The sequence below is a fragment of the Lynx rufus genome, unplaced genomic scaffold, assembly GCF_022079265.1.
Source record: "Lynx rufus isolate CCGP_SWC_20201006 ecotype Redwood Valley unplaced genomic scaffold, mLynRuf1.p SCAF_8, whole genome shotgun sequence".
NCBI classification, from domain to species: Eukaryota; Metazoa; Chordata; class Mammalia; order Carnivora; family Felidae; genus Lynx; species Lynx rufus.
In genome coordinates this window covers 1879258-1895768 of record NW_025814896.1, presented here as the reverse complement: position 1 = coordinate 1895768, position 16511 = coordinate 1879258, and the positions used below count along the sequence as shown (strand labels likewise).

The following is a 16511-nucleotide window of genomic DNA, read 5'->3' as shown; positions in this document are numbered from 1 at the left end:
CACGGAAAGAAAGCGGTCCCAAAACCACAGCGCCGGTGCCCCGCGGGCGAGGCTGCCACAGGCCCAGGCCTTGGCCCCGCCACCTGCTCAGCGCGGACAGTGCGCCCCGTACCGAAACGAGCCTCCCCCGGGCTCCTTGAGTTTGTTTTTCTGCGCGGCAGCTGCTTGAGCCGAGACGGCAGAGAGCGCTTTGGTTCCAGGTAGCACGGCGGGCTTCACCACGGGCACTGCAACACAAGACAGCAGCGGTCCACGCGCTGCACGCGTGCCCCGCGCGCCCCCCCCACCGCACCCTCCCCGCGGGACATGCGGGCGTGCCCCCGCTCCCCCGCCACACACATGGGCCCAACCGCTCGGGAGCCTGGCGGCTGAGGGGAGGGCATCGCTGCCGACCCACCACGGTGACGCCCGTCAACACGCGGGACCCCTCGCCCGAAATCCTGGGCGAAGGCACGAGCGCACCCGTCAGGTGCAGGAGGGGCTCGGGACAGAGAACCCAGCAGCGCGAACCGGACCCGTCGCCCCTGAAATCACCCCGACGCGGCGATGGCCGCGCGGCGCCGTGAACGCCGCAGAGGGCGCCCGGACGTTTGGGGGGCGGTGGCGGGGAGCCCCGGCTGTGCGGCCCGCGGCCCTCACCTGGCTGCAGCTGGTTCAGCTGGATCTGCTGAGGCGCGGTGAGCACGATGCGGCTGTGAGGCTGCCGGAGAGCGACCATGGGCGTCTGCGTCAACGTCACCTGCGGCGGGCGGATCAGTGCTCCGGGCTTGGGCGGCTGCTGGATGACCTGGGGCAGAGCCACGGGCCCATGAGCACCCACGCCCAGCCGGGGGCCCTGCCGGGACCTGGCCGCCCACGTCCGCGCCACAGAAGAGGTGAGCTCTGGGGGCAGACCTGCACGTGGGGCCTGAGGTCGGTGCCAGGACGAGGCAGGCTGACCCGGCGGTCTGGCGTGGAACACGTGCCTTCCCCCCAAATCTCAGAAGGGGATACGGCTGCTAGCGACTGCAGGGCCCGTTTTCCCTCCCGCACAGGGTCTCTAAGAGATGCGCCGCCTTCTACCCCGGGGGTGGTGGGGGGGGGGGGTCAGATTTCCCGCATCCTGCCCTTAACTCAGCCCTCGGCCTTACAGGGAAGAGCCTCTCCCGCGGCCTCCCCGTGGGGGCCTGCCCGTGTCCACCACCCGAAGCTGAGCTGGGGAGACACCCCAGAGCTGGGTCCAGCCCCAGCTGTGTCCCCTGCTGCCCCCAGGCCTGCTCGGGGCTGCGCTGCCTGGAGCTCCCATCAGCCAGAGTGAGCTCCTGCCTCTGCCTTTGCTCCAGGGCCCCCCCCCCACCCCGCCCCGTCTAACCCTGGGCCCAGCCCAGCGCCCCGCCCCACGCACAGTGGCACTCCCTGTGCCAGAGACACACTGCCCGGCCCAGAAGGTTATTACGTAGGTGACCTGATGGGCGTGCCCGGTATTACGAGACACTTGCTGGGGACACGGGGTGGTGCCCTGCAACCAAACTGTTTCTGCAACAAACCCATGAAAATTCACCCTCTAAAGGAAGAGTCAAGACAACAACTGCCTCAGGGTGGTTAGAGTCAGAGTCAGGTTTTGCCACGAACTAAGGGAAAAGCCACGGTTTTCATCTCCATAGGCTTCCAGGATCCAGGAATGGACCGGACTCAGGCCTGATCCCACTGCTGCTCCCCCACACACACCCCCCCGCCCCCGGCGGGACTGGGAAACGCAGTGCAGAAGTGACCCCGTGGGTCACCACAGCCTCTGACCACAAACCAGGAACACAGGTCAGGTCACAACTACGCACCACAAGTCAGACCTTTCCAGGAAAGACTGGGACCCACGAGGTTCTCCTCAAGGGAACGCCCCTTTAGCACAAATTAGGCCAGGGGGGTAGGACGGCCCTGTACGTACAGACCTGCACCCTCGGCACGAAAAGCCCTCCTCTCGCACGCACCCTCAGCCCGCAGCACCGCACAGTGCCCAGCCCGGCAGACCAGACGCTCTCACCCACCATCTCAGCACACCTTCCTCACCAGTGGTCAACGCGAGACAAAGCCTTCCCTGAGCAGGTGGGCAAACAGCGCCATGGACTCTGGTGGCTCACCGGTGGCTCACTCAGTTACTATGTGGCTGCTGTGACAAAACACACTCTACGACCCGCTATCAGGTGACAAGGGAACCTGCACCGTGGGGGAACTCTAATGGTCTGTAAAGCAACAAAATCCCTCTGAAATTAAAAAAGCCAACTGCCCTTCCAGGTTTGGGGAGCACATTTAAAATGCAACTCCTGGGGCGCCTGGGTGACTCAGTCGGTTAAGCGTCCAACTCATGATCTCAGCTCAGGTCATGATCCCACAGTTCATGAGTTTGAGCCCACATCGGACTCTGCACTGACAGCACGGAGCCAGCTTGGGATTCTCTCTCTCCCTCTCTCTACCCCTCTCCCACTCACGCGGTCTCACTCTCAAAATTAACTTAAAAAAAAAAAAAATTTGAAATGCAACCCTTCCCAGCAAAGACAGCCCTCATCTAGCCACGGAACTCAGAAAACTGGATCCACACCTTAAATCAACAATCGGTAGCCTGCAGCTTTGTGTCACCGAGACCCAAACTGGGGCTGCAGAGCTGGGCTCAAGGCCGTGAGACAAAAGGCCCACCGACCGCCTGCCTGATGTGTCCATCGCCAGGCACACGGTTTCCTGTCCCGGGGCCGCTGCTCCTGATCAAAGATAACGTCCCACTGAAGATTCACTACAAATGCCCGGTGTTCACTGGGGGCACGAACACCCCCGGCCGATACCGGGAATGGACAGGCCGCTGGGTAAGAGCCAACGGGCTTATCCCGTCTTCCCAGGAAACACGCGTGCGGGGCCTCGGCCCCAGTTCACGCCTGAACTCTGTTAGCGCCCCGGCCTCCCCCAGCGGGAGCCCTGCCGCCTGCCCGCGGGGACGCGTCCCTGAGCCGTGGCCGATCTGCGTGAGAGGTGGGCACGGGGGTGACGGGCGAGGCTCTCGCCTTCATACCAGCGGCGTGGGCTGCCCCCGCTTGCCAACGCCAACCTGTGTGGGCTGCGTGAGGCTGATGACAGGGGGCTGGAGAGCGCTGGTCACGGTGGCCGCCGTCTTCCCGGCCGTGCGCTGGACCGAGCTGCTCAGCACCACGGCCGTGAGCGCGGTGGTGGCCTGCGAGGCGGGCGGCGGCTGCTGCTGGCTCTGCTGGATGAAGGCCGCGGAGTCGGGGGTCAGCTGTCTCAAGGCGGGCAAGCTTCTCTGGGCGGGAAGACAGACACAGGGTTGGCGGCGGCACGCGGCCGGGCGCCCTCCTCACAAACCCAGAAACCTCCCGCGCTGAGGAGCAAGCCCCTCAAGCTCAACCGCGCGGGTCTCAGCGCCTTCACGCCTCTGGGCGTCGGCGCGGGCAGCCGGGCGCACTAACCCGCAGCCCCGCTGTCACCGAGCAGGATTATTCTCCGAAAGAACCGGCTAGAATTTGTTCAGAAAAAAGAAAAGGGCGGTATTTCCGAAAGGCTCTTAAGAATGTCACGGCACCAAAAGTTACTTAAGAGGGCCGGCCTGATGCCTCTGAACTCCACCGCCAACGGGCGAGCCCCGTCCATCGGCCTTCCGGCCGGTGCTTCTGTCTGCTCTGTGCCAGCGGCCAGGCCACAGGCCAGGGGCCTCAGGGCTCAGAGAAAAATCCCCTGACGGGGAACGTGAGGAGCGTCACAGGGCACCTGAAACCCACAAGCCCACGGGGCCACCTGGGCGCCCCCCTCTCCCCTCCACCAGGCCCACGGCAGGCTGCCGGCGTGCAGTGCCGCAGGGGGTCTCCACATTTACCTTCAGGAAAGGCACAAGGTAAGGTTGAGGTGAAGAATTAAGTTCTCGGTATAACCTACTGGTGAAATCTTCCGCTTCGATTTTTCCATCCTTAAAAACGAAAACCACAACAAAATTCTCTCGTGAACACAAGTTAACACTCCTCTGTTATTCAGCACTGCTCTGGTGCCCTGTTGGAATCAGCGTCCTCTCGGCCAGGTCTTGCATGGGGCACAGGTGACAGCATGGGGCAAGTCAGGGACGCCTTTACAAGAAGAGGCGACCCACATTGAGACCCCCAAGCCTCCAGGAGGAAGCCCGGGGTGGGAAGTGAGAACCCAGACAAGAGGGGGGCACAACCCTGTTCTGGAAACCGAAGCATGTGTGGTCTCAGGGTAGGGGAGGCAAATAGAGGCGGGCAGGGACGGGATGTCACGGGCCATCCTCGAGAGGAAGCCCTAAGAGGGAGCGCTCTCAGCCAGGGCTGCCGACGTCTGGGGTCCCGCAGGGGAACTCGAGCTTCCGCCCAACCTGTCCAACCTGTGCCCTCTTGTTTGGGGTGTTACCAGCAGCCAGGCCCTAACTAATGCCAGCTTCAAAGAGGAAGCGGCAACAGCGTCCAGGAGACCAGGAGGGCCCATGAGAAGGTGGAACAGGGGCCCCGGTGCCCTGCCGAGAGCACAGCCAGGCGGGGGCAGGGGTACTGCCAGATCACGTGGGGAGCGAGGGACGTAGTGCCGAGTGGCTCCTTCGGCAAGAGGGGACAGACCACAGACAAGGGACCACGGGGATGAACAGGAGAGGCATTTACTCTGTCAGCGATTTTCACGAGAAGGCGGAACTGTTACAATTAAAACAAAAAGCTAGGAATTGTTGCTTCCCACGAGAGGGGAGATCGTTTTTCAATCTCTACGCTCCCTGAAAATACTTAAGTGCGTGGTCCAAGCAACTGCTTGCCTGCGGGGGCACGACTTCTGTCCTTTCCAGACCAAAACCAGGGTGGCCTGCAAGCGGGGCAAGAGCCAGCCCCCTGGGGAGGAGACGGCGGCTCCGAGAGTGGCTGTCCTGCCACCCGTCACCCCGGGGGAGGGGTCCCCCCTCTACCCCCCACCCGGCTGCCTGCGTCGAGAACGGAGGCCCCGGGCAGACACATCCCTCCAGCGGAAGGACGGAAAGCATCCAAGAGCCCAGATGTCAAACCACCAGGCTTCCTCAACAAAGAAACCAAAAGGAAAGCGAAGGGCAAGGAGGAGGGACCTGAGACCAAAGGGGACGCAGAGAAGACGGCCGTGCCCACAGAGAGGTGCAAGAAAAAGCCTCGAAAACGCTCTCAATCAGGTGTGTTTACAAACGCTCCTGAGGTGGACAGAACGCTTTCAAGGGGCCTTCATGTGAGTGCCGTGGGAAGCAGGACGGGCCGGGCGCCGGCCTCCACCCAAGGGTGCGGGTCAGTCCCCAGGAGGCCACCACAGGCCGCGCGCGCCTCTGGCGGGACCTCCCCGCGTGTCAAACAAGTGCTCAGAGCCGCATCCTCTTACCAGTAGGTTCTGGACCAGCTCTTTCACGTTAGCGGCTGTCTCTGTAGACTGTTTACCAGATGAGGCCAGTTTTATTAACGTAGATAGAAAGTTTTTACATTTCTTCACGTTTTCCATGGTTTCCTGGATTCAAGTTAAAAAGATACAAGTGAAAAAGTCTTAAAGAGGCAGGTTTCCATCAGAGCCTCTGGGTTCACCGGAACGTCTACAAGAAACTCCTTTGCAGAAAATGCAGCGACTCTCAGGGCTGCTGAGGGGTGGAAGCCGGGACGTGTGCCGTGTGGCCACACCAAGCGAGGGGCACAGCAGAGCTCACCCTGACTCAGCCAGCAGCTCAACGCCCGGGGACGTAACCGGGCGAACAACCACACGCGTGACCGTGAGGAACCTGTGGCACGTCCCCCATGACATGGCTTTACCATAAAGAAAAGCTGGCGTCTACGTAAACTCGCAACAAAAGGAATTAAACTATGACCCAGCTACGAGAGGTGCGGAAAAGCCTGAGCAGAGCAGCGTGAGAGGGAGTCTAAATAAAGCAGGACCCCGGCAGGTGACCGACGCGCACGTGCGCGGGGAGCCACTGGAAGCCCAGCAGGGACGTGGCTCTGCTCTGGGGACAGTCGCTCCTGTATGCTGCACAGGCCGCGGCCTCAAATGCCACCTTTTGGGCTTCTGTCACCGTGGACCTCTGTGCGGCCTGGAGCCTCAAGCAGGGGGACAGGGCCTTCCCGCCGCCCTGCAGAGCCCGCTGGCTCACAGCCCGCCTGGGAGAGGCCGAGGTCCCCGGGCCGTGCTTGCCCCGCGCAGCTCTACCCTGCAGGAAGGGGGGCTGCGGGCGGGCGGAGGGCCCCTCGAGGCTCCCGTCTCCCACCCACGGGTGGCACTCACCGTGGCAGCCGTGGAGGTGGTGGTGGCCCCTGGCACCGTTCGCTGAGGTGTCCCCGTCTGAACAGTCGTGGCCGTCCCGAGGGAAGTTGTCTGGGCAGCGCCACCCAGAACCAGCTGAGGCTACGAGAGTCCAAAGGCAAGGTAAACAGAGGGCCTGCAGAGACGGCCCTCACATCCCCCAAAAAGAACGAGACCCACAGCAGGCGGAGCCCTGGACCCCGCGGACAGCGAGCCTGGCCGAAAACTGGGGACAAGGAGCCCGGGCAGGGCAGAGCCTGGCCAGCGGAGGCCGGAGCCAGGAGTCCCACGGCCACCAGTGTGAAGTGTCTGTCCTCCCAGAAATGAGAAGCAAAACGGAGAAACTACAGCTGAAAACGTGTCACCTGGCTTGTGCAGAAGCCAGTGACGGGAAAGGACCGTCCTCCCGCCGGGTCTCCACCCACATCACCTCCGGCGGGGGCCCCAGCTGCGCCCCCGCCACCAGGCCAGCCTCTCCCTGCTCTCCACGAGCGAGCCTCATCGAGAAACATCACAAAACGAGGGCTTTCCGAGCAGATTTGAGCAATCCGTAGGGAGTGGGTGCGAGTGGGGAGGGGCCGGAGACCCCCACGGCAGCCCCTGGGGGCTCCCGGAGCCTGGCTCCACACGAGCCGTCGCGACAAACAGTTACTGCTCTGTGTATTACATTCTCCCAGTTGATGCGTCTAGCCTTCGACATTCCCTCTCCGGTTTTCCAGACCTTGCTGTCTGTGGCCCGGCGCGCCGGGAGGCCTCCCCTGAGCATCTGCGGCTGTGCCGGTGGCTCGCTCAGCCCCCAACCCCCCACCCCGCGAGGGGACGGAGCTAGAGACGGCGGGCCCTCTCCTTACAACCCGAGTGTGCTCGCTCACTCCTAAGGTTCGCTCGCAGGGATTACTGAGAACATCACATGACCCTTCGAAGGAAGGCTGCGGGGAAGGACACACGGAGCCACCGTCTCGGGGCAGCTGGGGGGACCGCTCAGAGGCTTCCGGACGCCCGGAAACGGCCAGGGCACTTGTCACCCCGTGCAAGTCCCCTGCACCTCAAGCCACACTCCCCACGTTCCCTTCTGCGGGCCTGACGCGTGCATAGGTCACCCCGTGGTGCCGACACCGCGTCTGCCTTCCGCCTGACCCGCCAGCTTCAGGGCCTTGTCAGGACAGCTCCGCTCACTGTGAGCAGAACTCTGACACGCCCACCGGACTGAACCCAGGCGGAGAGCGAGTCCCAGGACAGCCACCCTCTCACGGGCGCTCCGAGGACACGAGTCTGCCGCTCTGCTCCCACCTGTCCAGCTGCTCCGAGGAACAACCTCCCTGCCGCAGACACAGAAGGAAAGACGACGAGGTGCAGCCAGAGGGCAGGGCGCCCGGCGCCAGGAGGCTCCTGGGCCTCCCCCGCCAACCGTCCACACCACTCTTGCCTCGGCTTCCTCATCTGGGAAACCGGAACAGCGCCCGCCCCACAGCAGCACAGGGGGGCGTCACACGACAACCAGCGACGACGGAAGCGCGGTCCCCGCACACGGCAGACGCCCGACACAAAGTGGCCAACGCCGCACAACCTGCATCGTGACGGACGCTCGAAACACCTCAGGACCGAACAGCTCTGAACCCCTCTGCTTCCGGCTCCCCAGCCTGGCCGCCCAGCGCCAGCCGCCACCCTGCCCAGGGGGCTCCTCCCGGCTGACGGAAGGGGCCAGCCTGCCCTCGGCTTGACTGACCAGAGGCAGGCTGACAGGGGAGGGTCACCAGGGCACTCTCCCCACCACAGCCTCGGACACCCGGGAAAGAACACACACACACACACACACACACACACACCAACCCCAGAAGGCCGATGGGGAACGTTTCTGGGACCGGGCTTGGTTCCTGGCAAAGGGCACAGGCCTCGGGGACGCAGGGCAGCTGGGCAGCCGCACACGGGCCCAGGGGTGCGTTCCAGAAGCCCCCGACCCCTCACCTGTCAGTGCCTCACCAGGAGGAGGGGGTTGTGGAGATCACACCCATCAGCGCACACGAGCAGCAGGAGGCCCCGCTCCCAGACGAGACGCACATCCTCGCCCCCGCACTTACAGGTCGGCGGGCACCACGCCCAAACCGTCCACGCTACAGATTCCTCTGCTTTACGGTCAAATAGTAATAAGGCGATTGTTTCTGGGGCGCCTGTGTGGCCCAGTCGGTCAAACGGCTGACTCTTAATTTCAGCTCAAGTCACGATCTCACAGATCGTGAGTTCGAGCCTGTGTCTGGCTCTGTGCTGACAGTGCGGAGCCTGCTTGGGATTCTCTCTCTCTCTCTCTCTCTCTCTCTGCCCATCCTCCCCCAAAATAAATAAACATTTTTTAAAAAACAAGGCGGGGGGGCACCTGGGTGGCTCAGTCGGTTGAGCTTCTGACTCTTGATTTCAGCTCAGGTCATGATCCCAGAGGTTGTAGGATTCTCTCTCTCCCTCTGCCCTCCTCCCCCGCTCGCATGCACTCTCTCTCAATTTAAAAAAAAAATTTTTTTTTAATTAAGGTGATTATTTGTAATTATGCTTCTGGCACAGGGAGAAGCTTTTTTTTTTTTTTTTTTAAAGTGTATTTACTTATTTTAAGAGAGAGAGAGAATCCCAAGTAGGCTCCACACTATCAACACAGAGCCCGACACAGGGCTCGCTCCCGTAAACCACAAGATCATAATCGAAGCTGAAACCAAGAGTCAGACGCTCAGCCGAGTGAGCCACCCAGGCAGGCGCCCCAGGGGGACGTTTTAAAAACACTGCTGGTGTCGGGGCACCTGAGCGGCTCGCTTGGTTGAGCGACCGACTTCGGCTCAGGTCACGATTTCGCGATTGACGAGTTCGAGCCCCGCGTCGGGCTCTGTGCAGAGAGCTCAGAGCCTGGAGCCTGCTTCAGAGTGTGTATCTCCCTCTCTCTGCTCCTCCCCTGCTCATGCTCTGTTTCTCTCTCAAAAATAAATAAATATTTAAAAAAAAAAAAAAAAAACCCCACCGCTGGTGTTCAATCCCATGCGGTTTAAAGAAAAGCCTGACCTAGCCTGGGTAGGCCATCAGAGACAAAACAGTCCTCAGGACACTTCCTCCCGAAGCCCACCTTTGCATCCGACCTCCCAGCCCGCGAGGCCCGACCTCCACGCAGAGGGCGCTGCTCCCACGGCCTCCTCACCTGCACTCCGGGCGAGCGCTGCAGTGCCGTGGCGGGCTGTACCGTCGTCTGGGCCTGAGACACTTGCTTGATTATGGTTGTTGGGGTCACCTGCCGTGCAATAATAGGGGTCCCAGGTGCCTGAAAAATAAGCAGGCATCATCTAAAAGGAGCAACGACTGACACGGTTCCCCGCCCCCAACACAGCCGAATCGCCCGCTACCGCAGAAGGGGGGGCTCGGGCGCATCGGGCCGCGAGCTACAGTCAACAGAGCCGCCCCACTTCAAGGGGGGAGCGTGCGACCGGAATCTGTGCGTACGGTGGTAACACCACCACCGGGCTCCTTCACCCCGGTCTACCAAACGTGGACTTTAAAGAACGCGAGTATCTGGGAAATCAGTCCTTGTGTGGATTTCTAGTCATCTTGTTCGTAAGCACTGAAACGGTAAGAAGCGTGCGTCCCCTGGGTCTAAAGATGGGTCACGTTGCTGCGGAACAGGAAGTAAAGGAGACAGCGGTCCGAGCGGCCCACTGACACTAATCCGGATAGAAAGACGGGGCCAGTCCTGAGCACAGTGGTGCAGACGCGGGCTGACAGCGGCCACGCTGGCGGCCAGACGGTAACACACACACGTGACGGTGACAGCACGGGTGTCATCTGCCTGCATCTCGCCTCACACGGCCCCACGGGCCTTGACAACACTGCTCTGAGCCGCCCTGGACATTCGATGAGGGGCACGGTGTCTCCCTGCACAGCCAAGTCCTCCGTCTACAGTGCAGGCCTTCACCTCCCGAGGGAACGCGGCTGAAATCACAGGAGGAAGAGACCTCAAGCCCCTTCCAGCCTCCACTTGAGTTACTAACCAGCCAGCCAGTCAGGACGGCAGGGCCACGGCACCGGGCAGAAAGGCATCGGGAGACAAGACGCGGGTAGCGTGCTGGCACGCGCTGAACGGAAGTCAGGATGCGGACAAGACACGCCAGCACGGGGGTCCCGTCCCCCCTCCAGCCAACCTCCGGGCCCAGGGTGCTAACCTCCCAAGCACGTGGGGCGGGGGTGCCGTTCAACGCAATCTCCTGACGCTCTCACGCGCCTCCCTGACAATAACACTAACGCACGCAGGGTTCACTCTGCAGAAGAGGAGACTGAGGCACCGGGGGTGGCGTCACGGGAGGGGAGGGAACAGACAGGACGGAGTCCAGGCAGAGTTTCGCTGAGCATGGACGCGGAGCTGGCTCCCCTGAGCCTCCCGAGGGTGGCCGCGCGTGGCCGCCCCTCTCCGCCCTCGCGGGACACCTGCCGGAAGGACGTCCCTCGGGCTGTTGCCACCTGGCGCGCGTGCACTCACCTGTACGGTAGAGATCTGGACGGGAGGGGCACTTGTGGGGGTTGCAGGGCGGGGCGCCATGGTGGTCTGAGGCTGGGTCTGCACGTGGGCCTGGGCCTGCATCTGGGCCAAGGCCTGCTGAGGAATCATTAACAACTGCCCGTTCTCGCTCCGCACGAGGACCATACCTGGGGATAGAGGAGACCTGGCGTCAGGAGACGTGCCCGCCCCCGCCCCCCCTCCGCCACAGCCAGGGAAGGTGCTGACCCTACCAGAGGGGAGCCGGTCGGCTCTGAGAAGGAAAAAGGAGAAGCCGCGAGAGTGCAGGGTCGCACACTCGCCAGGAAAGACGGCGTCCGGGACAGAAAAACGGCGTCCGGGACAGAAAGACGGCGTCCGGGACAGAAAGACGTACGAGGTTTTCCTCGTGGGATTCAAGCAGCAACTGAGTCTTGGAAAGGAAGCCAGGCGGCGAAGCTCCCACGGCCACAGCACCTGCCCCGCGGCCGCCTGCACGGCCACACGCCAGCCCCACGAGGCGGCCCGGCGCTCGCCACCGCCCCCAGCCCCACCGGCCGTCTCGGAGGAGGGAGGCCTGGGGTCCTCGGGGCCCGAAGCAGGCACTCCTCTCGGGAACACAACTCCCGGGACTGCTCTCGGGTGCGGGGGCCGTGCCACGCCCGCGGCTAACCTGGGGCGCCCGCGACACACACGCAGGGACAGGGACGGCCACCCGCGCTTGGCAGCTCCAGAGCTCCATCACCAGGAAGCAAGTGCCACCAGCCAGACGCGGCATTAACTGTCGCTTCAAGAACCACAAAGCACTTACGTCGTCGATTCCACCAGAAACAGCAGCCTATCCCCAGCTGGGGATAAGTCTCCCACTTGGTGGGACAGGGCGAGGAAGAAACGCTCCGCTTCGCACGAGGCCCGGTGCATGGCGCTCCGGGACAGGAGGCCTCCCCGGCACGGCACGGCCTCTTCCAGGCTGCACACAAGGTGGCCTCTCCGAGAAGAAACGGCCAGCCGGCCTCACAACGAGCAGCATCAGGGCTTTCCCTCCCGAACCAAACGGGAGCTTGAACGACCCCAGTAACTCCCAGAGGAGCCCCTGAACCCCCGGGTCCCGGCTCCTTCGACACCCAGCATGACGTCCAGAAGTAACAGGCCTCTCCCGGGCTCACAGCTATAATCCCTCATTTCAAAGAACCACGTTCATGCCCATTAAGTAAGCTTCCTTCCAAAACGTCCCCGTTATAATAAACCGTGCTGAAATGTAAAAACAAAACAAAAACCAGCTGCTGAAATAACACTCTGCTGAACTCTCCTAGACCCTGGAGCCCGTTAGCACACTGGGGACCCCAAAAGAGGAAACCTGGCCCTCCTCCCAATGCCAGTCTCTCAAGCCCACCATCCCCTGTCACTAGTCACTAGAGACCCCCTCCCCCTCGTTAGGGTTCTGGGAAGCCACTTGCTGATGTCGCCGAGCAGCGAGGAGGGATGGCCAGGCCCCTGGCCACGTAAAGGGCCCGGCAGCACCCGTGACTTAGTGCCCCAACTTTAAGCCTGTTAACGTGGCAGTGCATGAACGCGCTTTGACTGTCAGCTGCTTTTCTGCTTAAGAAATCACACCTACAGAAACTTAGAGGAATATTTAAAGGATAAACATGTATGAACCAGTGACGTGGTTAAGATGCTAACAAAACAGAAGTGGTGCCCTGGCCCCACAGACCCGTAAGAAAAGGTACCATGAGCCACGCAGCAGGCCTGTGGTTTGAACAAAATTTGGAGAAGTGACCACGTAACTTTAAGCACGTAACGTAACTGGACTCGGGCATTACAAACACGTCCAAGTGGGTATGCAAATGGAGCAGTGAGACTGACGGACACAGCTGGACACGAGGGAGGCGGGCTGCTCGTAGACCCCGGGACCCCCACTGACCGCGAACCCGAGAACAGCCACTCGCTCCTGAGGCGGAGGGAAGGCTACGTGCACAGGAGGGCAGGCGCTGTCCTGGGGCCGCACTTCACGCCCAGTCTCCCCAGCTATGGTCACTGATCGGGCAATAGGCAGAATAGCCCGAGGACGGTCACCACACCGACCGCTGCGTCGAACACCCCGTCTTAATGACGTTATCGCAGCCCTGGATCTCGTCAACTCTGGCTGTGACCACTCATCTCAAACAGATAAGCAGCTGTACAGAGTCTACTCCTGCCAACGCTGAGACACACAGGCCTGGCCCACAGTCACACCGGGAGGCCGCCCCTCCCCACCCTCTGCAGGGGCAAGGTGGGCCCCTCCCCCACCCACAGACGCCGCCAAAGGCCCCCCGCACATCCGGGCCACCCGGCAAAGCCCTGACACGGAAAACACAACGCCCACTTCAGGAGACCCTTCAGAGCCTGTCTGGCCCGTGCAGCCGAGCCCTACAGGCAGTCACCAGGCAAGCCTGGGAGCCCCGGACCGGCCTTCCAGGCCTCCTGATGGAGCCCGGCCCCTCCCTCACCCGGGAGCCGCCGCCTCCCTTCTACTCCAGACACATTAAAGCCAAAACCAGCCAGTCCACGGAAGCCACAACCCTGATCGGGCAGACAGAAAAGAACTTGGGTTTTCTTTTTTAACAATTTTGATATCTTTCCCAGAGTAGAGTTTGTACGGGAAACTTGAGGAACTCAGAGACGCACACGGAAAACAAATCTCCTGAAATCCCGCGTCCTCTGGTGACCGTGTGCGTGGAAAACACACCAAGGCCACTGTGAACACAACTGAGGCTATGGCGTTGCTACTCAGCCCGCGTCGTCTTCTCACTTGTAGCGTAAGTTGTTTCCGTGTCATTGAACATTCCTCAAAAACACAATTTTCAGTAGCTACGTAATATTCCATCCAAAGCGTATTTATGATTTCTTTATTGGTGAGGATACTGGACTATTCTCTATCTTTTGCTGCTGTGAAAGCTCAGATTTTAAAATGACAGTGCACAGCAAGAACGCCCTGCCGGTAGTTCCAAGGTCCGTGCCATGCAGCAGTGACCGGCCTCCCTGTGCTCGCCACACGAGACCCTGACCCGCCCCTCCCTGGGAGGCAGGGCGCCCCACACAGCAGAGCGGAGCGCACACACAGTATCCCAGTATCGCGCGGACCGCCAGTTCCTAAGAACGGATCCGACCCCTCCTCGAGCACCAGAGTTCAGGATAAACTCAAGGTTTCACCCAATGTTAGCTGTCATGATCCCTCTCCTACAACATTCCTTATCGTATTTTTAACCAAAATGTAGGTCAAAGCTACACTACAAATTAAACAGGCACTTTTGGATTCCGCTGGGAACCCCACCTGCCCATTAAGTAAGCTTCCCTCCAAAACGTCCCTTTCATAATAAACCATGCTGAAATTTAAAAGCAAAACAAATTTGTTTCAATTCTGGGGAAGCCAGGGGGCTCAGGACACAGCCCTTCACACGCGGGCCTGGGATAGGGGGCGCCTCCCCGAGGGAACAGCGGGAGCTGGAGTGACAGGAGCAGGGAGCAGCAGCTGGGGTCAGGGGGACCAGACTTCCACCACAAGGTCTCCGCCGGGCCGTGGTGAGAGTCAACACAGACAGCGGCAGGAAAGGCAAAGCCGTCCGCGATCACACACGTGCACAATGAGACTGTGCTCTGAGCCCCGACGCTGATGCTGAAGAAGCCGGAGTCAGGACGTGCCCAAGAAAAGGGCACAGTCTGTCTGCACCTCGCCGGATGCTTCAGTTCTGAGTGCCGCACACCCCATGCTCCCGCGCCAAGAGGAGGAGACCGTGGAGGGGGAGGGCCGGGAGGGCCGGGGAAGAAGGGAGACCGCCCCTGGGGCCCTCCCACCACACCGCCACCCGCAGCCCCGCCGGGAGGGGCAGCAGACCAAGCAAGATGCTAACAGGGACACCGGTAAAGCTGGTGGAAATTAAGGCCCAAGTGTTCCTTTTACTCTCATGGCTGTCCGCCTCTTAAACGCACAGGGACGAGGATTCGGGGCACAGGGTCAGACAAGCGCGTGGGCGGGGCTCCCGCGTCCTGGCACCACACCCCGCCACGCAGGCCTAAGCAGGGAAGGGACAGCGCACCAACTGGACCAAACAGTGCTGCTGAGCCCAATCCACACCCGACTCACACGTGAGGCCAGACACGTGGCCCTGGTCCCAGGGTTTCAACCCTTCACGAGCAGCTGGTCAATGTCACATCTCACCACGCTCGTCCATAAACTGCACAATCATTTCTGGAAAACTCCCCCTGGGCCCCTGAAGTGCCAGCAGACAGTGGTGCAGGACCCACCGGCCAGCTGAGCTGGGGCGCCAGCTGGGGGGTGAAGAAGTCCCCACCAGAGTGCGGGGCCCTGTTCGTCAAGGCTCATCCTGCGTCTTCCGGGGGGCATCGGTGTTTAACAGTGCGCACCGAGGGCACCTTTCTTTTAAGACCTGTTTACTGTTGCAAACTTCAATATTTTCTTTTTCATCTGCACAGGGGGGCAGTTCAAGGCTGGAAACAAGAGCAGCACAGGAGGAAACACTGCTGCTCCGGGGCAGGGAGCAGTGGCATTACCGCATTTCTGAATATTTAGCTGGAGATGAAGCTTCTGACCCGATTCATGTTCCAGCTTGTGCAGCTCCCTGCACAACACACATGCCATCATCACGAACTTCAGTTCATCTGAGCATACACCGCCAGCTACAAACACGGCCGAGAGACGTTAAGGAACACGTGACGTGAAGAGTTTCACCAGGCCAGCGTGGTTAGGATGTCAACTCCCCGCAAACGCCATCTGCAGATGTAACACAAAACCCACCTGAACCCCCGCAGGCTTTTGTGTGCAAACAGACAAGCTGATTCTACAATCCACAAACACAAGGTCCTAGAGTAACCCAAACAAGCAGGAGTGAGGACCGAGTCGAGGCTAACACTGACCTTTTCCAAAGGCATCAGAAAGCTGCGGTCACTGAGGCAAAGTCGAACAGATCAAGGAACAAAACAGTCCAGAAATAGGCCTGCACAAACACGGACCAGTGGTGGCTACAAAGGCAACCGGATGGGAAAAGGGCAGCCTCTCGACAAATGGGGAACCAGCGGACATCCACACGCGAAAAGCATGGACTTGGATCCGTGCCTCACACCATACACCGAGAGCAACTCCAAGCAGATCCCAGACCTAAACGTGAGCCCTAACACTCTAAGTTTCTGGAAGACAACGTGGGGGGGGAAGGGGAATCTTTGTGACCCTGAGTTAGGCAAAGATAGTCTAGACACAACACCAGAAACACAACCCATAAAAACAAATTGGTAAACTGGACTTTATCAAAACTAAACACTTCTGCTCTTTGGAAACCACACTCAGAATGAAAATAGAGGCCGCAGGATGGAGTCCTCGCAAGGCCCACACCCAAGGACAGGCCTGCATCCACAACAATACAGAATTCAAGAAAACACATAAGAAACAACACATTTGAAGAGACCACTCACCAAAGATACCAGATGGCGAGTGAGCACACGTGAGGGTGCGCCACACCAGTCATCAGGGAGCGCACATCAGGTCCCCAGGGCGACACAACACACAGACCCACACACACATCACCCGCAGCAGCTTTGTGTGTAACAAGGTGGGAACAAACCAGAAGTACACCAGCACATAAAAGGACAAGTGACTCTGGAATATCCATAAAACAGAAAAGTACAGATGACCAGGGATGAGCTACTGGTACCCAGCAGCATGGTCAACCTCCCTTCACCATGGAGC

The 16511-nt window shown here is 60.5% G+C and overlaps 1 protein-coding gene across 1 annotated transcript in view; it reads right to left on the bottom strand.

The window, feature by feature from the left end:
- TAF4 (TATA-box binding protein associated factor 4) overlaps positions 1-16511 on the bottom strand; it is a 66172-nt gene that overhangs the window by 18455 nt on the left and 31206 nt on the right. Inside the window, exons 2-9 of the mRNA XM_047067923.1 lie at positions 10775-10941; positions 9446-9565; positions 6256-6375; positions 5368-5490; positions 3851-3940; positions 3035-3280; positions 640-787; positions 113-227 (exon numbers count right to left, since the gene is read on the bottom strand). Of these exons, the coding sequence (XP_046923879.1) occupies positions 113-227; positions 640-787; positions 3035-3280; positions 3851-3940; positions 5368-5490; positions 6256-6375; positions 9446-9565; positions 10775-10941 (1129 nt within the window). The remainder of the gene's footprint in view (positions 1-112; positions 228-639; positions 788-3034; positions 3281-3850; positions 3941-5367; positions 5491-6255; positions 6376-9445; positions 9566-10774; positions 10942-16511) is intronic.